Below are 23,296 nucleotides of genomic sequence, written 5' to 3' on the forward strand. Positions count from 1 at the left end.
TAAGAACAACTGCCCAAGTTTATAGGGGTAAAGGTTTTTGTTTTTTTTTCCAAACAATAGATGGGAGAGAAAACCCTCCAACTCCAAAATACTAGGAAAACCCATCCTCTGTGAAGTTGACATTAAGTATCCATTGTCTTTGAAAGTTGACTTTAGAAATCAAATTTCTTTTTTTTTTTATAATATGTAATTTTTTTTAATGTTTATTTATTTTTGAGACAGAGAGAGACAGAGCATGAACGGGGGAGGGTCAGAGAGAGGGAGACACAGAATCGGAAACAGGCTCCAGGCTCTGAGCTGTCAGCACAGTGCCCGATGCGGGGCTCGAACTCACGGACCGCGAGATCTTGACCTGAGCCGAAGTCGGCCGCCCAACGGACTGAGCCACCCAGGCGCCCCTAGAAATCAAATTTCTATATGAATAACATCACTATTTGATGGGCGATGACTCCACACAGGTTCTCAGGCATCTAATTTCATCTGTGGCATAACTGTCATTTATATCAATCCTACCCCTCCAAGGTTTTAATAGAAAGTAAAATTTTATTGTAGTTTAAAAAAAAAAAAAGCAACTGATATTTTCACTATTTTAACTTGGCAAAATATCTACATCCAAAAATACCCACCACCAATGAAATATGTTCTAAGTAAATTTAAGAAAACTTTTTCTGTTTTGGTAAAAAGGGCAAGGTAATTACTTGATAGTTGTTCAACAGCTGACATGATTATATGGTCAGAACTCTGCAGACTGCTTACAAGCACTGAAATTTCTTTCTTAGCTGTTTTGTTACTTTAAATATGGTTCTGAAGAGTATATTAAATTGTATCTTCAATTATATGTATGTAAAACTCAGAGAGCAGCTTAGCTTTTTATACCACCTAATTTCTTGACAAGCTAACTTTTCCTTCCTCCACTTCAGAAACAAAAATTCATAAATAAAGTAGACAAAGAAGACATCAAGAGCCTTTTTCTTCTTCCTTCCTCTCTCTCTTCCTGCCTCAATCTCTCTTCTCTTGACATTTGTTCAAAGCTTTGATTTTCCCCTTAGACATAAGGTCAGAGACAGATTTCCTGTCTACAGCTCTGCTTTGTGCTTAAGGAAACGTGAAAAAAAGCCCTGCATATTTCAAAGAAGGTCATTATAGCCACTATATACAATAGGATCACATTCTTTCCTCCTTGTTTGTCCTTAACCAATGGAGATTACAAGAAATGTCATGGACGAGAGGAAGAAGAGGACACACTTTGAGTCAGAGGGAGCCTTGAACATGCTCCAATTAAGAAGTGCATTCTTTTTTCCAGATGCCCGTGGGACTTTGCACAACTCCAGTAAAAATAAATGTACTGCGTTCGGACTCCATTACAGAAGCAATTACCAGTGGACACAGAGATGGATGGGAGCAGAGGGGGTTGGAAAGAGGCCTGAACAGGAAACACAGAACTTTAAAGCTTAATGAGACTTTGGAGAGCATCTTATTTTACCCATGCGGAAGCCCAAGGAAGGGCACGGACTTGCAGGAGCCTCACACATGTACTGGCAAAGCCAAGGTCAGTAAACGCAGCCCGCTGTTCTGTCCACAAAATCGCCTGCCAAGTCTTGACGCCATCCGGAAGAAACAGTAAGACGTTGAGCCAACCTCTTTGCCTCTCTGGCCTCATGTTTTACATATTTATCATGTCTTAATATGCTGTAATTGATGGGGGGTGCTGAAAGCTAGAGGTCTTGACTGAGTTACCGCCTCTTGTTAAGAACATGAAAAGTTTTCTGCAGTGGAAAGAGGATACTTCTCATGAAATGCAATCCACAGCCCAAAGTTCAAGGTCAAAGAACCACATGTTGCATATCCAGAGAGACACAAGCATGACCTCTGTGCCCGTAAGATGGCACAGATAACCCGGCCTTTCAAGCTGAGAAAAGCACTCCTGCTGTAATGGGAACCAGCAAGAGAGTACAAGGCATAAGTCAGGAAAAAAAGTTTACGAGTACTTTGTGATACAGCATAATGGACAACAGGCCCAACACCAATGCAATGGTATTCTGAAATGAAAAACTCCTTCCACAAATCCAGAACTCCATGCCTCAAGTATCATCTTTAAAATGTGAATAGTGTCTTTGGGGCGCCCGGATGGCTTCGGTTAAGCTTCCGACTCTTGATCGCAGCTCAGGTCATGATCTCACGGTTTGTGAGTTCGAGCCCCACATCAGGCTCTGTGTTGATGGTGCAGAGTCTGCTTGGGATTCTGTCTCTCCTTCCCTCTGTCCCTCCCCTAGCTGTGTGCATGCACGCTCTCACTCTCTCTTTCTCTCTCAAAATAAATAAATAAAGTTAAAAAATAAAATGTCAACATAGTGTCTAAGTATCAGCCTCCAATCCATTACTCAGCCTGAGATATTTTGAGTAAGGGCCTACCAAATATGGGGGAAATCATAAAAGCAGGGAAAAAAATCCTTAAGTGACATTATATTTATGTTTACCTTATCAGAAATCTCATTGTGTCCAGTTTAATGGGTAACTTTTAATATGGGAAGATATACTCATTCCATGGGTCATACAAAACCAAGGCTTCTGAGGTGGGCGATTCAACATTTTAAGGAAAAGTATGAATTATGTGAAGGTCAAGTCCCTTTTTAAAAGTATATTATGAGGCATAAGAAAAATAAGGAAGTGGTTATAAATCTGAGTTCCAAGAATGGTAACTCCCTTGTATGGACAGAGAAACACAGTGGGGCGGAACAATTACATTCCTATGCTACGAGAACACTTAACAGAAAAAAAAAAAACCACAAAGGCCAAAATCACATTTAAAAAAATGCATTTCATTGGGATGCTCCATATTGAAGTTAGTGTTGTTCAACCAGCAGCCACAGCTCAAATTCTTAAGTTTCGACGGTAAATGGTCGGATATCACTTATTCAAATACAGAGGTGGTTTGCACACATCAGAAGGAAAAAACAAAGTGGTCATAAACTGGTTCCACAAGCAAAGAACCTAAGTGGGCTGGCCGCATCCCAAGCATAAAGACAAGGGCCGGACAGTGCTGAGGGAGAGATAACTTAGGAGATCAATACCCTTTCACTTCCAGTCTTACAGATGTGAGGTGTGCATTTTCAGCTTTGTTTTCTTGTCAGGGTCTAATACAGCGTTATCCAAGAGAAATCTAATGTAAGCCACATTTTCTATTTTTTGATAGCCACATTTTTAAAAATTAAAAAGAAACCTGAAATTATATTTATGTAACCCTACAAAACCAAAATAGTAGCATTTCAGCATGAAATCAACATGAAAACTATTAATGGGATAGTTTACATTTTTTTCATCCCACATCTTCAAAATCATGCACATTTATAGGAAGTACATCTCCATTCTGGTGCTACATTTTTATCAGAAACACTTAACATGTAATTAAATTTCATGAAATCCAGATTAAAAAATTCATACTCCAGTTGTTCCAAACATAAAAAAACAAGTTTTCCAACATCTGAGTTAATGATTTTAAAATTTAAATTTATCCAAGTAAATAAAATTACTTTATTGGTCATGCAAGCTACATTTCAAGTGCTCAACATACGCATGTGTAGGTGGCCACAGGAGTGGACAGGCAGAGTCTCCTACCCTCACGGAGTCATTTCTGTTTCCAACTTCTCACACAAGTCAGGCAATAAAACAAACTCAAAGTCAATCCACAGGAAAATAAAAATAATTTCTTCATTATCCAAAACCTTTATGAACTTCAGCTTATGGAATACAGAAATGGAACAAATACTATCTCCTAAAAAACCAAATTTGATACAGGAGATCTATAACTGGGGATAGAAAATATTGGGAAAGAAAAGTGAAGATTGTGTGCATTTCTGTCTTATTTATTCTTCACAATACCCTATAAGGGGCGTATTTTTCTAAAATACCCATTTTTACTAACTAGGAAACAGGCTCAGGGAAGTCAGAGATAGTTAAGAGGGGCACAGAGAATTTGAGACTAACTAATGAATGAAATTAACCCTTAGGAGATATTTTCTGGCTTTGGTTCACAAAATGCAGCCCAGCCAGTCAAGTAATTCTGGATCCTGCCTCCCCCTAAGAGAGGTCAGGAGAAGACAGTTGGGAGCATGCATCTGCATGGCTCTCCATTTTTAATGAAAACGTCATGATCTAAAAACCCTTACAGTAACACACACAACTTTCTCTCTTAGGACTAAGTGCCCGGGAGTGGATCCCACTGACCAGCTGTGACAAAGCTTTCCAGGTGACTGCGCTGAACAGTGAGGCTGACGATTTATGGAACCAGATTACACCTAATCTTCAGTTTGCACCAGGGTGGCCTAGCAGGGGGTGGGGAGAGCTTCCCTGGGCCCCACTCCCAGCATTAGGTAGACCTGGGATGAACCCAAGAATTTCTGCCAATTCCCCAAGATCACTGATGGTCTTGGCATCATGCTTGGAGAACCACTGAAGTATAAGAAAGATAAATGGACTTAAATGAGGTGAAGAAAAGAACCACCACAGATTCTCTCAACCTTCTTCGTTAGGGCAATCTACTAGGCTTACGACTACATTAGCAAAGGGCCGGAAAGTCACTGCTGGGAGCAGAGATGTGCTGGAGTCACAGGTTGTAGCTTCCTCTTACTTTCAGGTCAGAAGACGCAAAAATGTAGACCTAGGGCCCAGAGACCTTTTTATTCCAAGCTAACTCATGCTGAAACCTCAGGGACCCCGCACGTGTATGGGTTCTTCCAAGGCCTAGAAATACGCTCACAGAGCCAGAGAGACAGACACAAAATCTTTTGGTATTTCTTAAAACAAGGACTCCCTTATATTTTTGTATAAACTGTAGGCTCCCCACAATAGATCTGCCCTTGGAAACCTCTTGTCCCTGTTCATATCCTCCAGACTTTTTTCCAGGAAGAGAAAAACATTAAAAGTTTTCAAACATCACAAATGTGTTTAGCACTTAATGTTTTTATCCCTTAATAGTAACATATGACACTGTTTTAATAGATTTCCAGTTTTTATAGATTTAAAAGTATCACCCTGCTGAATATCCTTAAAACTAAATATTTTTGCCCATCCCTATGTCCTCAGTGTTCCTCTAAGTAGAAGTGTTGATACTTACCAAATGCATGTTTTTCATTTCTTTTAATTATGTCATGTAATTCTGTAACTTGAATCTCTCTTCACTTAATTTCTCATATGCACTTTCCCAGCTGCTATATAATTTTTTAAGCTTAACATTTTTAAGGACTCTAGAACATTCCTCTCTATGGATACAGAATAATTTGCCTACTTCTTTTTTTTTTAATTTTTTTTAATGTTTATTTATTTTTGAGACAGAGACAGACAGAGCATGAATGGGGGAGGGTCAGAGAGAGAGGGAGACACAGAATCCGAAGCAGGCTCCAGGCTCTGAGCTGTCAGGACAGAGCCTGACGCGGGGCTCAAACTCACGAACCGTGAGATCATGACCTGAGCCGAAGTCGGAGGCTCAACCAACTGAGCCACCCAGGCGCCCCTAATTTGCCTACTTCTGCAACATATGTGTTACTCTCCATTTTTTCCTTGTAGTACAGTACTACAAAAAACTCCATTTTTTAGATTACTTCCTTCACCTAGCTTCCGTTAAGCAGGCCAAAAATTGTAACAAAGGCTAACCCAATAGTACTGTAAACAAAACACGGGTTTGTGGTAGAAAAGTGAAATGTATAAACAGGGTTCACAATGGGCCTGAAAGTATCAGAATCTCAAAGATAAGGAATAGTCACTACATTCGACCCGGGGCCTAAACATGAGACCTGTGTCTGTCTCCAAGGCTTACTTGACCATTCTGAAGAATTCTTTCAAAACTAGGAACAAGTTGCCCAGAATCTTTTTGACAAACGATAGCAAAATGACACACAGATTGAGTCACTGACCCATAAAAATGGAATAAGAATCCCAGCATCCTTTCAATGAGGTTGGGACAGCTGCCCCATCACAACCGGGGCGCAAACTCTGTTTTGTTTCCGGTAACAAGTAGGCCTGTTCTTAATAACACTTGGGTCTCAATGTGGATAATTTTTGCCTGTGAAACACAGGCTAGTTAGCCTACACCAAAGCTCATGACTGGCCTTGGTCATGTGGCTCTCAAAGCACATGAGCTAAGGAGCCTTGGATACAAAATCATTTCACAGTTTGGATGCAAAGCAAGTACAAGAGTGGGTTGCACCTAACAAGCCCGGCCTTCCCATAATGCTCCTTAACGTCACATAACACAATGAAAAGCAGCCGAGAGGACATTCAGATCACGCTAAAGGGAACCCATCTGGAAAATCCTGCTGTCCTTTTGTTTTCAGTCCAGGGCATGGGAGAATAGTAAATACTGAGCGAAGAAGGGGCAGAGGAATGAGGGGTGACGATGAACTGTATTTTCATGCCACCCTTACTCATTCACTCAACACAGTGCCTGGTGCCCGGAACTGGTCTAGATGCTGCAGACTAAGCAGGGACCATGATCTCATCCTATCGTGACCCAGACTGCCACCTGCCACTCAAATCCACATGTTCACTGTGGGGGAAGGGCAGACGTGACTTTACAAATAACACTCAAAAAGGCAGGAATCTACAGTACCAGACTCCCACCGCTCGCTGAACCCTCACCAGAGCCTATGAAACCAACCCCCTTCCCACTATTCCCAGAGCACAGCCAGGGCCCTGACACCTGTCGCAGCACCCCGACACCTGTCACAACGCCAGAGCCACCACTGGGACAGCTGTGTACAAGCACAGCCAACCTGGTCTACGCAGTGCTCTTTGTTATTTTCACATCAGAAAACGATACAAACATTCTGTAAGTCTCAGGGTCCAGTCTGCCTCTGAGAGCCTCCTCTCCAATGCCCCAACCTCCCCAAAACAGGTCTAACCACTTTGCTTTCCATGTTCTCCACCCAGCTCTTATCTCTGGCACCAAAGGCTTTCAAACCAGTCCTGTGCATCTGGCTAGCTGGCTTCACTGGAACATGTTTTGGTCAAAGTTTACCCATGATTATCACCTGTCAGCTGTCACCGGAAAATTGTCAAGGAGAATCTGAAATCCAATTACAGGCCTTTACTTGATGGGCTGGAATCGTGTTTTGTGTCCCCGAGGGCAGAGGCTTGGGCACAGCAGCAACCACAGACACTGCAGGCAGGTAGGACTTCTGGATCCAGAGTCCCCAGGCACGAGTCTTGGCTCCTACTTCACCTCTGTGATTTGACTAGTGCTAGAAGTTGAACTGAATTATGGTGTAACTGAATTATGGGTTGAATCCCATAATGCATGTCGAAGTCCTAACACTTAACCAACATGCCTCACAATGGCTCAGAAATCGGTCTGTGGCTGAGGTAATTAGTGAAGATGAAGCCATTCTGGAGGAAGGTGGGACACTAACCCAAAACGACTGGTGTCCTTATAAAAAGCACATGTTTGGACAGAGAGACAAAAAGAGGGAGTGCTCCATGAGAAGATGAAGGCAGAGGTCGGCCAAGGAAAAAGCAAAGACTGCCAGTAAGCCACCGGAAGCAGGGAACAGATTCTCCTTCAAGCCTCACACCTCCTCACAACACCTTGATCTCCGCTGTCTATCCCCCAGAACTGTGCAACGATACATCTTTAGTGCTTAAGCACTAAAAGCACTGTTTGTACTACTTTGTTTTACTTTGGTATGGCAGTGCTAGCAAACTAACACAGCAAGTTACTATGTCACAGTTTTCTCGTCTGTAAAGTGGCGATAAAAATGCTAGTTCTCTAATAAAGAGGAATAAATCACAATTTGTTACATTGCTTAGATAATGCCTGACACAGAAGTGCATTTTAATGTTATGTAAATAGTCTCAATTTAAAAAAAAATTTTTTAATGTTTATTTTTGAGAGAGAGAGAGAGAACACGAGCAGGAGAGGGGCAGTGAAAGAGGGAGACACAGAATCCGAAGCAGGTTCCAGGCTCTGAGCTGTCAGCGCAGAGCCCGACGCGGGCCTGAATCCGTGAACTGTGAGATCACAACCTGAGCTAAAGTCGGATGCTCAACCGACGGAGCCACCCAGACGCCCCTCCATTTCTTTTTAAATCAAGTAGACTTAAAAAGAGAGAGGGGGACAGAGGATCCGAAGCAGGCTCTGCGCCCACAGCAGAGGCTGATGCGGGGCTCGAACTCACAAACAGAGAGATAATGACCTGAGCTGAAATCGGATGCTCAAGCAAATGAGCCAACCCAGGTGCCCCAGATTTTTTTTTTTTTTTCAAAGTTTCCTACCATCTCTTCCCACCAAACTGCTTAGTGAAACACAAGTACAATAATAAGCCCACACTAGATTTCTCAGGAGAGGAGAGGCACTTACACTTGGCTGGCATGCCCAGAACAGGGTGTGGCCCTGGTGTATTAACAGGAATCCAGATTTCCTCCCTGCTCTTCATCTACACCCACACAAAGTACCACATCCCTCCCCCCCTCCCCACAGCAGTCTTCCTCCCAGCCTTGGCCTTAGTCCTGGCCCTTTTCTCTGGTTGGTCTCTCAAAACCCCCTTTGTCCTTTTGCCCAAAGTCATTCTTTAGTTTCACCCACCCACCCCCAGTTTTCAGTGCTATGCCGTCCATCCCTCCCATCATCTGACTTTATTTCCCATTCTTTGTCCGTGTTCATCTCCCTCTTCAGTTAGGCCCACCCCTCCCCCCCTCCCCCAGAGTCCCCACCAGTACTGGTTTCCTCTGGTAATCCTAACCTACCCAGTCAAGAAGCCCAACCCCAAATTCATCTCCTCTGTGAAACTCCTATGGTATTTATCACCTGCACTCCTTGTAAATGACACAAGCCTTGTACCGCTGTAATGCTTCATGCACATCAGTCACAGTGTTGACTAGAGAGTAAACTTTTGAGACCATGCATTCATCCCACATTGCTGAGGAGCTACTAATGCCAGGCACTGTATTAGGCACTGGGTCAACTAATATCAGCTACAGTGTACCAGATTTTATCCTAATCCTCATGATGATGCTAAGGGAGGTGCTGCATCACCCTGGCTTACAGATAAGAAAACCAAAGATCAGAGAGATTGTATAACTTGCCTAATAGCATGTAGGCAGTAAGAGACAAAACTGGGACAAGACAGAAAGTAGGACTAAGAAATAGTACAACGGGTCAACTATACTCAGACCCCACAGAATGTGTATTAAGGCATTGTCCATTTGGAAGGATGTCAATAGTTATCACATAGATACATAGCACCCGTGTATATGTATACACATACAACACACAAATTGACATCCTTCCAAATGGACAACAATGCCTTAATCCACATTATTGGGTATCTGATTCTAGAAATAAAATATAACTATATATCTATATAATATATATCTCTGAAGGCAGCGCTAGTTATTCAATACTATAATGACTAAATAGGCATGCCTAACAAGTTTGTAGATGACTCCGTGATTATAAGAACCCGAATTTAAAATGATGCAAAAACTAGAGAAATAGATTTATCAAACAAAATAAAATTTAACTAGGATAAATACAGTGCCCTGAATTTGGGTTCAAACATCCAACAGAACAAGCACATGAAGAGAAAGACAGGGCTCTGCAAGCAAAAGTAGAAAAGAATAAAAAAAAAAAAAAACAGGTATGAATCAAGAGGGGAATGTGGCTTTAGAAAAAATATGATCTTAGGTTATGTCAAGAAAGCTATATGCCTGGGAAATGGAAATGCCACTATTTTAAGTTCCTTTGGAACAAATCTAAACCTTCACTCAGAATTCTAAGCCCCACAATTTGAGACCCAGAGTGGCATACATGGTAAGAGGAAATTAACTGATGCAAGAATCCTCAGATTTCACAGGTTCATAAATTGCATGTCGACTGAATGAATGCATGCACTCGGTATAACCTAAAACTAAGTTTATAACGTGTAATTGTAGGCTGACGTCATTCCCAAACTTTCCTATGAAGGTGTGGATCAGGTCTCGACAGAGACCTCTCTGTGTAAACAATCCCAGAATGATGGCTGTAAAATGGTATACTTAATCAGGCCCCTGTTAATCCCACATTTTATCAAGGCAGGTCACACAACATATTACTAGACTCAAAAGAAAAAGCCTGATTGATAACCTAATGTCACCAGTTGCAACACTCAGGGGCAGTTTCCATTTCTAACATGGAAAAGGCATTTAATTTTACTGAAACAGCATGTTGCAACAGTCTTGCACCAACAGGACAATGGGGAATTGGCAAAGAGCAGCCCCTATTCCCTCCTGGGGTAGAAGTAATCAAAGCTAAGAACATTTGGCACACTTTATCATCCAACTCCCAAATGGAGGCTCACGGTGGATATCACCTGCGGCTGAGTATATTCGCTTTCTAGGGCTGCCACAAAAAGGTACCTCAAACTGAACGGAAATCTATTGTCTTATAGTCCTGGAGGCTAGAGATCAAGGTTCCCACAGGGTCAGCTCCTTCTGAGGGCTGCAAAGGTAAATCTGTTCATGCGTCTTTCCTCACTTGGGGTGGTTTGCTGGCAATCTCTGGCACTTCTTGACTTTTAGACACCATCCAACCTCTACCTCATCTACGCAAGGCGTTCTCCCTGTGTCCTTTAGTTTTCCCTCTGTGCACATCGGTCTGTATGTCCAGATTTCTGCTTTTTATAAGGACGCCAGTCATACTGGATTATGGCTTACCTTAACGACCTCATTTTTTCTTTAATATAATTTGATTACCTCTGTAAAGATTCTATTTCCAAATAAGGTCACATTCTGAGATACTGAAGGTAAGAACTTCAATATATATTTTGGGGGGGGGAGAGTGGGGGCAGGCAACTCAACCACAGCACTGAGTTCATCTTCTCCAGGGTCCATTCCCTTTTCACCTCTCTGGATTTAGCTGGTTTGGTGGATGCCTAGCTAGAGGAAAGGTTTCCTGCCTCCCCTGCAGCTAGGTAGAGGCATGTGACTAAGCTCTGGACGGTTCCATGTGAGGGCACGGATTTGTACACCTTCAGGGTCACAGCCTTTCAGAAGGGAAAATGCTTGTGTTCCATTTCTCTCTACTCAAGTCTTAAGGAGACAGAAAAAAGAATATGCAACATGAACAGCAACCTAGACCAGCACAGTCCAAAAGAAATAAGGCAAGACTTTCAAGTTTCTAAGGAGCCATATTTGGGGTGCCTGAGTGGCTCGGTCGGTTGGGCATCTGACTCTTGATTTCAGGTTAGATCATGATCTCAGGATTGAGCCCACCATCAGGCTCCACACTCAGCGTGAAATTCTCTCTCTCCCTCTGCCCCCTCCCTTGCTGCACACGCTCTATGAAAATAAAAAAAATAAAGTATCTAGGACTCATATTTAAAAAATAAAACAGGTGAAATGAATTTTAATATGTTTACTTAATCCAATATGTCCAGAATATTAGCACTTCAATGTCTAATGATGACAAAAATAGTAATATTTTACATTCCTTTTCTGGTACTAAGCCTTTGAAGTCTGGTATGTATTTTATAGTTACAGAATACTATATCTCAATTTGAACTAGCCACATCTCAAATGCTCAAGGGCCACATGTGGCCACTGGCTACTGCAGTGCACAATACAGCTGTGGACAGTGGCAAAAGGACATCATAGAAGGATCTGGGTCCCCAATGCATCTATGGAGCAGAGCTATCCTTGAGCTGGCCCTTGAGTGATTAAAACTTTAACTTAAGAAAACAACTTCTAGGGGTGCTTGGGTGGCTCAGTCAGCTAAGCGTCCAGCTTCAGCTCAGGTCATGATCTCATGGTTCATGAGTTCTAGCCCCATGTCAGGCTCACTCCTGTCAGTGCGGAGCCCGCTTCAGATCCTCTGCCCCCACCGCCTCCCCACCCCTCTCCCGTTCACACTCTCTCAAAAATAAACAAACATCAAAACAAAAAATTTCTATCTTATTTGACTTCAGGGTATTTGTTATAACAGCTTATCCCATACCATAATAAATATGTCTACTGGACTTCATAGAGGACCCTGCGGCTTCTCACTTATGAAACGGAGAAGAATGGGTACTTCCATGAAGTCATGTGGACTCCCATGAAAAACCCCACCAAAAAAGCAGCCCCAGTTTGAAAACTGCCATGGCAACATTCTCAGCACTGGGAAATACATCTCAGAATAAGCCCATCCAAGAAGAACATGTGGTTCTTCAGAGTTTTCCTTGTTCTATTCCCACATTATAAATCTCTCCATTTCTCAGCCGTTAGCCTATGGAATAGCCCAGGGGAAAGGCAGGAGTTAGAGACCACCAGATCATTTGGCCTTCCAAGAAAATCAAAATGAAACCCTTTCAGACAGTACTTGCCAAAAAGTTAAAATATTTTTCATTAATGCAAACCACCCTAATAATTCGACAACCAAGTTGATCACAACATGCTGACTCTCCTTGTTTAAAAGGAGGTAGGGACTCAAACAAAAGGAAAGTCAAGGCTAGTCACGTCACCTTTATAGATATGTTGGGCCTTTAGCTAATGCAGACACCTGGTGCAGTAATAAATGGAAACAACCACCTCTGTACAGAAAACATCTTTGGGTGGAAACTCAACTGAAAAGCACCACGGGATGAACTCAGAAGGAATTCCTACACTTCATTCCCAAGGAGAAGGTACATACAAGAATTTGTCACACACAAAACACTGAGGTCAGCAAGAGTTCCAAATGATTAGGTAATTAATTCAGAATAAAGTGATAAGAAGTAATAACCTAGATGATTCACTGCTTGTGTAGACTATCAGATTTCCCCAAGTGGAGGGGCCAGGTTCTGAGTTTCATACTCGTCTCCAGCTGCATCTGGAATGGATCAGGTTTAACCAAGAGTTCCTGGACTTACTGTCAGGGATAACTAAATAAAGCTGGGATCCAAGTAGCCAGCAATGAGGCTCTGTTTAGAAATACACTTTTTTGTTTTGTTTTTAGGTATAGACGTTTTTATCTGCTCCAGGGGAAGAGCAGAAGTAGCATCTATTCTCTCTTGCTTTAAAAGTTAAGATCGAAGTGTATTTTGCCTCCCAGGAAACAAACAACCCAAGATCTTGCCAGACCCTCCTCTGCCACGGGAATAACACTAACGTTGGTGAGCTCTGCCACTATCGGGAGCATTCATACAATGCAGTCATTGCCTGGGTCTTTGTGCTTAGGGCAGTAGAGCAGAATTTATCTCGTGCAGTTTAAAGCTTTGGAATTTAGGAATGAGAATGCCCCATGTCAGCAAGCGTGTGCAGCGGGCGACAGGGCAAGCTCCGGTGGCAAGCAAAACCGGGGTGCGGATCTCTCTGCCATTGATCCGATGTGTGACTTTGAGCAAGCTACTTCACTCCCCTATCTTAATTTCTTTCTCTGTAAAATGTTATTATAACAATGGTGTTTACTGGAAAAAGTCTGGTAAGCATGACGTGATAAAGAGCAGGTGACGAGCTTGGTACAGTGCCTGGCATATAGTCAGCAGGTGATAAATGAGACCTCTCCTCCTCCTTTCTGCTGTAGGTCAGCAATCAATATGCGTTTACTCTGGCTACTCATATTATATACTAGGCAGACTAAAAAACTGTGATACTCTGACCTCTATTAGACACTGAAAATAGTCCACAAGATAAAGAAACAATGGCACTAAAGTCATAAGCGTGCATCCTGCGGTGGGCGGGGCATGGGGGGAATGTTGGGGGGATTGGGGCAAGGCTTCCGAGAAACTTCTCTGGGATGGAAAAGCCAGGAAGTACACTTTGGGTTAAACTGTGTTCCATTCCCCCCACTTCCCCAAACCCCCACCAGAACTGATAAGTTGAAGTCTGAAGTCAGTCAGAATAGGACCCGATCTAGAGACAGGGTCTTACAGAGGTAATCAAATTAAAAGGAGGTCATTAGAGTGGGCTCTAATCCAATAGGATCGTGTCCTCATAAAAAAGGGAAATTTGGACACTGAAACACACCAGGAAGAATGGGCACGTGAAGAGGAAGACGGAGATCAGGTAGGGTGTCCACAAGCCAGTGATGGCCAGAAAACCAGGAGAAGCCAGGAGAGCTTGGAACAGATTTGCCCTCACAGCCCTCCCAGGAAGGGGCCCTGCCAACACCTTGAGCTCCAACCTCCAGCCTCCAGAACTGTGAGGAAATACATTTCAGTTAAGCCACTGGGTCTGTGTTTACAGCAATCCTAGGAAACTAATACAAGGTGAAATCAGGCAGCAGGCAGATTCCCCATTAGGAAGGGCTGACAAGACCTGGAAAATATGTACTATGACACAAACCTGACTGAATTTCTCCCCAGAAGTTTATGAGAGTCTCATACCTCCAACCCAAAAAAAGATCATCTCTGATGTATCTCTGATGTATTTTGACATTATGTGTCTTAAAAAAAAAGAGACTTAGCTTTACAGATTTGGCCAAGGTTCCTCTGTCAACAGAGACTTGGATTTTAAATACTCCCATGGAGTGTGTGTGTGTGTGTGTGTGTGTGTGTGTGTGTGTGTGTGAGTGTGTGTGGTGTGGAAGGGAGACTTGGGCATCTGTAAAAACTTACTGCAAACGACCAAACACTCCTTGAAAAAATACCTTGGCAGAGATGGCGATTATCGACCTTCACAAGAGCAGCTCTCTCAACAGGCAACAAATTCAAACTCCTGTCTGAGCAGGATGTGTCTGGTTCCTCAAGATTCACAGGGTGTGTGCATTTCTTTGGCTGAAAGCTGCCATCATTAGTAGCTACTACCTAAAAAGTACCGCTAATTTAATATCTCATGGAGCCAGCCATTTTGAATCGCCTTGATTTTTTTTTTTTTTAATGGAATGTCCGCTGCTTCCCTTATTACAATGAAAAACATAATTGGGAACAAATCTTACATAAAATTAAACACACACCCACAGAGTAAACTCTGAAGGCCTCAATCGTGTTTGAGAGGCATTTCTCAAGCTTTGTTACAAAGATCTTTCAATCCCATTTCCCATCCTTCAACCTCCACCCATTTCACTCAAGGCACTAAAAATTGGCATTCGCAAAGAAATTCCAGAAGCCTGAGCATTTTTATTAACAAAGGGAAATCCCAACCTTCTTGGCCTCATTTCTCATGATGACAGCTCATTTTTCCATGTGGAACCACATGCTAGTTGCTGCAAATATGTAAAGAGGTAAAGAAGCCACTTTCAGACTGTAGTCATAAAAGATATAAATAATGATGATTTAAAGCTCTGTGCTCATTTTATAAGCATAAAAGTCAAGTATATCCATTTTTAAAACTAGAATGAAAATTCATAGTGTTTTTATTAAAAGACTCGAGTCATGGCGTGGGCACTCTGCTGGGCTCTTCAAGTATTACTATTTTGCATGTCAAGGGCAAGTTTTTGAAACTGAGCTAGTGGCAGACTCCCGTGCATGACCCTCCCCTCCTCTCCCATCCAGTATTCCAAATCCTACCCAGCCTCAAGGACCAGAAAAAGCTCCACTTCTGTTAAGCTCTCCCAATTTTTCCCATTTCCAGTGATTCACCCCTCTGAAAATCGATAGCATGAATCGTCCAGACCCCACAATTTAACAACTGGTTGTGTCACCCCTTTACTCTCTATTGTATATATGATGTGTATTTTGCCTTAGTTACTTCCTGCATGTAAGTTTTCTCCTCCCATCCTGGTTTGTGAGCTTCTTAAAGAATCATACCTCACATTTCTCCTATATGCTCTCTAGTATCTAACCCAAGTTTAAGGATACCCAAAATAAAGTTACACATGTCAAATGAAAAATGTCATCTACCGAAGGGCACGGGTTTAGCTTCATAATTCTCTTCAGCCTCTGTGGGTTACGGTAGGCTCCCAAGTATGTTTAGGGACTAAAGCAACCAGACAATGACAGAATCTAACCACAGCCCACAGAATTGGGCTCATCCCCCTATTATACTCACATAAACCTGACCTTGATTTGGTAGCCATATGAATCAAGTGTTCCAGAAAGGAACTTGGATTAAATCTCTACCGGCATGATGGTCCCGGAGCAGCACAGTGACCTTAAAGGCATCCACAGGGGTCTCCTTTGGGTCACTCTTGTCCTTTTTCACTCCTGGGTTTTGCTCTCAGTGGCCTCAAACTGATCTGGCTGTAGACCTCCCAGACACAGGCTGGTTGAAATGTGATCATACCAGTGGGTCACCTGCCTTCTCTTTATGAAAGCATGAACATGATCTGCTGTCCCTCTTCTTCCTACCCCCCAGAAATACAAAGAACTCTTTCTTCCCCCTTCTCCTTTCAGACTCACACAAAGACAAGAAGGAAAATTTGATGGCTGATGGTTTAGGATGGTTATTTCAGAAAGACCACTCACTTTAGGTAAAGATTACAGTTCAGCTTATTTAACTGAACAGTTTAAAACCTGCTTTTCATGTAATAAGTGACATGCATGTGCACATACACAATACCAAAAAAATTCAAACCAAAAGGCACACATTGCAAAGCAAGCCGACCTCCCCCAGCTACCCCCAGCTCTCAGTTTCCCTCCTCAGAGGCAGCAGCTATTATCAGATTATTCTGCCCTCCTGGCTGTAGACACTTTCCAAACCCTACTTTTGATCATGGATTTCTGATTAAGAGAAGGAAGTATCTAACAATCATCTCCTGAATGCCAGGCCCTAAGATATGTGTTTTACATACATTAGCACATAGAACCTTCACAACAACTTTGGAAGGCTAATGTTATTTTCTCCACTTTTCGGGTGTGGAATCTGAGGGTCAGGAAAGGTAAGAGACTTGCACAAGGTCACCAGCCTAGGTCCAAAGTCACTTTCCAAACTGCTGACTGGATGAAATGGTTTTCAAGGTCAAATCTCCATCCAAATTTCCTTTTAGAAAGCCTGTGCTCTGTAACTGGGTTCCGATGTCAGAAAAACTGATTGTACAAAGTAGAGCTCTAAGAACCCAGACAAGTTACCATACCTCTCTAGGTCTCAGTTTTTCCATCTGTAAAATGAGTCTAAGTGTAATACCTACCACATAAGGTTTGTGGCAAGATTCAATGAATTTCACACAATGAGCTTTGGATGGTAGCTGATGTAGAGTCAATTACTTCCTAACAGTTATTATCACATGGCTGATTGACAAATGGACAAACAGACCCAAAATTTGATGTTCTGATCAAATGTCAAAAGCAATTCGGTATTGTCTGGCCCCATGGTAACAATTTCTTTTGCTCACTCGTCCAAGCTGCTCCTCTAACATTTCTTCTCTTAGCACTAACTTCCAAAATCACAGTCTTTCTGCTGCCAAATCCCAGAAGCTTTTAATAGTGTTATTATTGTGTTTTTTTAATCACTGCAACAGTTCCATTTTTATTTAAAAACTAGATTCCAGCAACACCCTCCCAACTGACGCCAGTTTTTAATTTTTTAAACCAAAAGTTTATGTGTCTATCACTTCCCCCTACCCCGGTTCATATATCATGGAACTCTAGACTGATTAAATTTTGCTAAAATAATCTCAACTGTATAAATGGAAGCTACCCAAATTCCCCTAGAATGGAAAAGACATTTGTTAACCTGGTCACACAATGTACTAACCCATCCATATCTGGGCAACGCTCTCCATCTAATTGCCTTTTTGTTCTCACTGAAAGCCAGATGAGATCTGTAGGCCGTAGTATCATAGGGCCAGCAGATGAGGAGGCTGAAGTGGGTTTCTCAGGGGAGTAACAGGGGCAAGGGGCTAAGAAAGACCGACGACAACCGAGGCTCTCAGTGGCCAAAGACAAATTGGATGCTTCTGGCCAAGTCACTTCACATTGTCTAAGTTCCACTTAACTTACTTTCAATTAAGGTGAAACCCAATTTTTTCTTGAAATCCCTTTCTGCCTCTAACCTCTAAGCGAGACAAAAATTTGCAACCATCCCACAAGCATCTCGACCAGTCTGGACTTTATCAGGGCAGTAAGTTACATGTCAAGATGCAGCCTCAAAAGATAAGCTTCAGCCAAAAGGAGGTGTGTGCATTTAACATGTGAGCCACAAAAGATGCAGCCTCCATTTACTGGAAAAATGCACCTGTGCCAAGCTGTCTTAGAACTCACGGCAAAACAATAAAATCCAGATTCACCTTAATTACCTCATGGGAAAGGATAGCCACGCAAGCTCATTGTAAGGGTGACACATCTGGGCTTCCACCTGAGACTCTTCCATGAGCTTCTCCCAGTCAATAATTCTGCCCAAAGGATGGGGAGTTCAGCTAGTACAAGACCGGAGTCCCAGCAGGGTTTATGAGAAGACCGTTTGTTAAGATATCATGTGTATAATCCTCTCCAGTTTCTCCTGTGGGAGACTTTGTTTCATAATCCTGACATCATAACTGGTTCCTCCAATCCAAAATCTTTTATGATGGATAACAAATGAGTGAGAACCCCAAGAATTCAGGGGGAGTAAAGGTGTTGCTTTACCACAAAAGCCTTAACAGAGTTAAAAAAAAAAAAAAAAAGTTTCCTAAGGCCAAAGATGAACCAAGCTAATATGTCATTCCTTAACTACTCCCACGAGACTAGCTTCCTCCAAAAATGGCATTCCGAATCAGATTCGGGGGACTTTGGAAATGCTGAGGTTTTTACTGATTCTTTTCTTTAAGATATTTAATTTGACTCTTCCTTTCTCTACAAGGCACAGACGCCAGGAATAAAGAAGTCATTCTTGAAAGCTGTTCGCACAAACAGCAAAGAACCTAGAGCATGCCATTCACAAAAGCCACGCTGAGTTGAGGCCCAGAGTGTTCCTGGCTCCTGTAGTTGATTAACCCAGTGCCTTATCAAGGTAGGAATGGAGGGCTGTTCCTGCCGCCTCAGGAGAGTGAGAGTGGAGTAGGCAGACAGTGAGTCACGCAGCATACTTACGTCGCTCTTCCTGAACTTGGCTTTCAAGCTCTTCATGTTTAGTCCATTCAGCTTTCCAAAGCTCTAGAGATTTTCAACACCTAAGCACAGAATGAATAAAAGAAAGAAATTAACTATAGAGGTTTCCAGATAAACACTACAGATATTCCCTCCTGCTAGGATTACAGCTTTTTGGCCATGGGCCACTGGGGTTGAGTTAGAAAGGTGTTCAGAATTAGAACCTAAGAAGTGGTAAAGAACGTGTTGTTTCACTCACGATATAGTCTCTAGAAGCTTCGGACATTTTCAAGTTAACCGAATCTAAGTTTTATCCCAACTTCCAAAACGTTAACAGAACAAGTTTAACTGTCATTGTACAAAATACAGTATCTGCGTGCAGCATGAGTTCCTATACGTGCTGTTCATGTTTTAATCCTACCATCCACCTCCTTTTGAAGGGCCACAATAGTAAAGAATGAGAAGGAAAACAGTTCATATTCCAGATGCCATTCATTCCATATTTATTTTTCTCAGTGTGGTTTCTTTTTTCCTCCTAAATGCACGCACAAGGCAGTTAGTTAAAAAAAAAAAAAAAAGCCAGGAACAACAAAACCTCCCTCTTCAAATACCTCATTCTGCAGGAAGCTGCTCTAAACAATGAAAAAGGCTCCCTTCCCCCACCCCCAAGGTCCTCGTGGGACCCAGCAATTCCAAGTTTGAGCTGGCAGAGTCTTAAGAAATCCCCTCATTTAGGAGTTCTGGGGTCCCCTGCAAAGTGAACGTGACTTTTTTAAAGTATTATACATGTACTTTTTTTTTTTTTTCCAGGGAAGACAGTTCCTAGTTTTCATCAGATCCTGCAAGGAGTTGTCACCCTTCAAAAGTGAAGACTGTTGATCCAGGCTAAGTGCCTCATGTTTCAGAGGTAGCAGTGGAGCCACAGAGAAGTCAGGAAACTTGTCACCGGCCAAAAGCCTGCTTATGATGGAATTGACAATCAGACCAGTAGTTGAACGCTTTTCCCACTGCCCTGTAGCTTGAAAACTAAAACCCAAAAGCAGTATCCTGTGCTAAAACACGGTACAGACTTTATCTCTTTCACCCTTAAAACTGGAAAATCACAGAGTGTGGAACCTTTGCATTTAGGTCAAAAGGGCAAGAAAATCTGTATGCAAGTTCCCAACACGTAGCAAGCACTCTCTAAATGTAACTTCGAGCCTCACCTGACAAAGTGAGAACAGATGAACCTTAGCAGTACTGTCCATTTGGGCACGAAGGAAGAGCGGTCCCATGTTTACCCTTGCTGGACATTATTTTTCAAAAGCCTTTCAAAGCCATCTCTGTTCCTCTATCGCCCTTATCATTCTGGACTAAACGGATTTGAAGCAACAAAGGGAAAAAAACCAAGCCACTGAATGGCTGTACTCCTCCTTCCTTGTGTCTTCATCACTGCCTCCAGAAGTTGTCCAGCGACTCTCTGGCTTCAAACATTGTTTACTTTCATTTTCGCTGCTGTCATTAAGCAGGGCCTTTGGATGAAGGGCACAAAAACCCAGTCATCAGAAAGCCCTTCGGTGACATTGATCTGGAGGCCACACCATTACTGCAGCCTCACCGTGGTCTCTTCCAATCATCCCGGCCTGGGCAGGAGTGACTGAATGTGTGTTACCTTGGAAACCATACACACTATAATTAGCCCTTGTTAATTGCCAAGTATTTAGCCACAGGCTGGGCTGGTACCTGAAAAGCAAAGTGCAAACTCCTGGACAGTGTTTCTCACCACTGGCTCCTCATTAATCTGAATCACAAGGACATGGGGACAATTTGCTAAAGGCCAAATCCTAGTCCACATCCTATGGAAACTGAACCTCAGGAAGCAGGGCTCAGGCATGTCCTTGGTTGAATCTTTTGTTCGGTAAGGTTTGAGAATCTTTTTTTTTTTTTTATCTAGGGGGGTGGGGAACAAGCATGGGCTTGTACTTGTGAGAAGGGAAGGGGCAGAGAGAAAGGAAGAGAGAGAATCCCGAGCAGGCTCCACACCTGCAGTGCAGAACCCCAGGGTGGGACTCAAACCCACAAACCATGATATCAAGGCCTGAGCCCTAGTTGGATGTTTAACCGACTGAGCCACCCAGGCACCCGGAGCTTTGAGAATCTTTTTTTTTTTTTTAATTTTTTTTTAACGTTTATTTATTTTTGAGACAGAGAGAGACAGAGCATGAACAGGGGAGGGTCAGAGAGAGGGAGACACAGAATCTGAAACAGGCTCCAGGCTCTGAGCTGTCAGCACAGAGCCCGACGCAGGGCTCGAACTCACGGACCGTGAGATCATCACCTGAGCCGAAGTCGGACGCTTAACCGACCGAGCCACCCAGGCGCCCCGAGAATCTTGAAGTAAGGTAGATGAGGCAGGGAATACACTCATCAAAGTTATGCTGCATCATTTAACAACCCTTTTTTGTGTCAATGCAAACCACCTTTTGATGAATCCAAGTAGAAATAACGATAATCAGATATTCCCCAACTGCCACTGGCTCACAGTTCTCCCAAAAATGGCAGTCATCCTTTGAGTTCAATTCCTTCCACCTTTGGGTGAAGTGCTAATAACCAAGGAAAGAAGCCCAATCTACGCAAGAGGAAAGGGAGAAAGGGAAGACAAGGTTTTCAAAGGCCACAAACTGTGTAGCCCACCAAGGTGGAACCACCCAAAGCATTCCTTCAGTTCTGGAACACAATGTCTTAGGCAATGGTGGGTAAGACTATTATTTGAGCTCATTAAGTTTTTTGTGGGTGTTGTGCTTTTTCTTGTGTGTTTTTCTTTGACTTTTTTTTTTTTTAGCATGGCAATGAGAACATGCAAACACTTATTTGAAGAGGATTAAGTAAATAAAGCACTTAATTCCAAAAATTCCCAGAGGCAGGCAGATATTAGCTGTGAAATGAATGTCTTCCTGGAGTCATGGGTCTGGGTGTGTGATAGCTGGGTGGTCCATAGGTACAACTTCCAGATGATAGAGATAGGGATCAAGGGTAAAGAGGTTCTGGAAGCCTACAGAATAGTAATTTTAGACACAGGAACTGTAGCTGGGGAGAGGGGGTAAGGATAGTAATAGGTCACTGTCTTCCTGGTATTCACAAGAGGATCTAACATCTGGAAGTCATGACTAATGGTAGTAACCTGCCCCTGACAGGGTGCTGGGTTCTGTCTGCCCCAGCACCTTCTCTTCCCCAAGAAGACCCACAAGTAAATCAGGGACTTGCCTTCCTTGGGTCAGCTGGAATCTTACTGCTCCAATTCCCAAATCCAGACTTCCAAAGCTCAGATTGGGTTATAGCCTATCTTGAGCACAAGATATATAACAAGGGTTATAGCCTATCAGATAGCACTGATCTATCTATCAGTAGATCTAGGCTACACTGATAGCCGTCCTTGGACAAGTCACTTAATCAAGACGACTTACTTCAAAAGGGCTGCAGTGAAGCTTAATTAACTGTGCACCAGCCTAATTTGGATAGTACAAAAAGGCGACATGTGACACATATATGGGAAAAACTGTAAGTACTCCCGTTTCAAGAATAAAGCACATCCCACTCACCAAGCAGAAATATTCGTTTACTAACATTTGCTTGTCACTGGAACATGGCTCCCATTGCTATCACCAGTCATCAAATCACATCAAGTCAACTGATGAGGACGAACAGTGCAGGGACACACAGACTTACTACCTTCTCATCTGAAAGACTGCATCCAACAAACAGGCTTTATTAAAATCCATGTTCCCTTTAAAGCTCTCAAAGTACCTTTATCTGCTAATTCTAGCCTGAATCAAGAAACCTTGGTATGAGCCTATAGAGCTTTATTATGAATGTTAGACTTCTTTATTAAAAATAACTCAGAACATGGAGTTTCCTTTTGGGGAGATGAAATCTTCTAAATCTGTTGTCATGATGACTCCATAACCTGTGAACATACCAAAACCATTCAATTATACACTTCAAGTGGGTTAACAGAAAAGACTGTGAGTTCTATCTCAACAAAGCACACCTTACTAATCTCCACTACCTTCTCCAATCCTTAGAGTTAGGAAAATTCCAGGTTAGAAATCTCTGGACTGAACTGAAAGAGAACTTCAAAGGAACATGGGTTAACCAGCAATACCCATAACACTAAAATGTGGCTGCTCCTAGATGTTCTTTATTTAGCTATTTCTCTACCACAACCCACCCAACTGAAGTGGTCAGAAAGACGTTCCTCTAGTTTCCAGCTACGTCTACTCCCACTCACTCCCACCCCTACATATGACCCAGGGATTATTTCATAAGGCGATGTTGCCAATTACATCAGCATAGGAGAGTCCTCTTGGAGCCCCAGCCAGTATTCTATTTCCATAATCACAAGTGAGACTCAGAAATCTGTAATTTTTTTTTTTTAACTCCTCGGGTGATTT

The 23,296-nt window shown here is 42.6% G+C and overlaps 1 protein-coding gene across 3 annotated transcripts in view; it reads right to left on the reverse strand.

The window, feature by feature from the left end:
- RAI14 (retinoic acid induced 14) overlaps nucleotides 1–23,296 on the reverse strand; it is a 146,530-nt gene that overhangs the window by 101,308 nt on the left and 21,926 nt on the right. For all 3 annotated transcript variants that reach the window (XM_045038211.1, XM_023239127.2, XM_019812093.3), the window contains exon 2: nucleotides 18,870–18,949. In XM_045038211.1, the coding sequence (XP_044894146.1) occupies nucleotides 18,870–18,905 (36 nt within the window). In that variant the 5' untranslated portion in view covers nucleotides 18,906–18,949. The remainder of the gene's footprint in view (nucleotides 1–18,869; nucleotides 18,950–23,296) is intronic.

Source organism: Felis catus, chromosome A1, assembly GCF_018350175.1.
Source record: "Felis catus isolate Fca126 chromosome A1, F.catus_Fca126_mat1.0, whole genome shotgun sequence".
NCBI classification, from domain to species: domain Eukaryota; kingdom Metazoa; phylum Chordata; class Mammalia; order Carnivora; family Felidae; genus Felis; species Felis catus.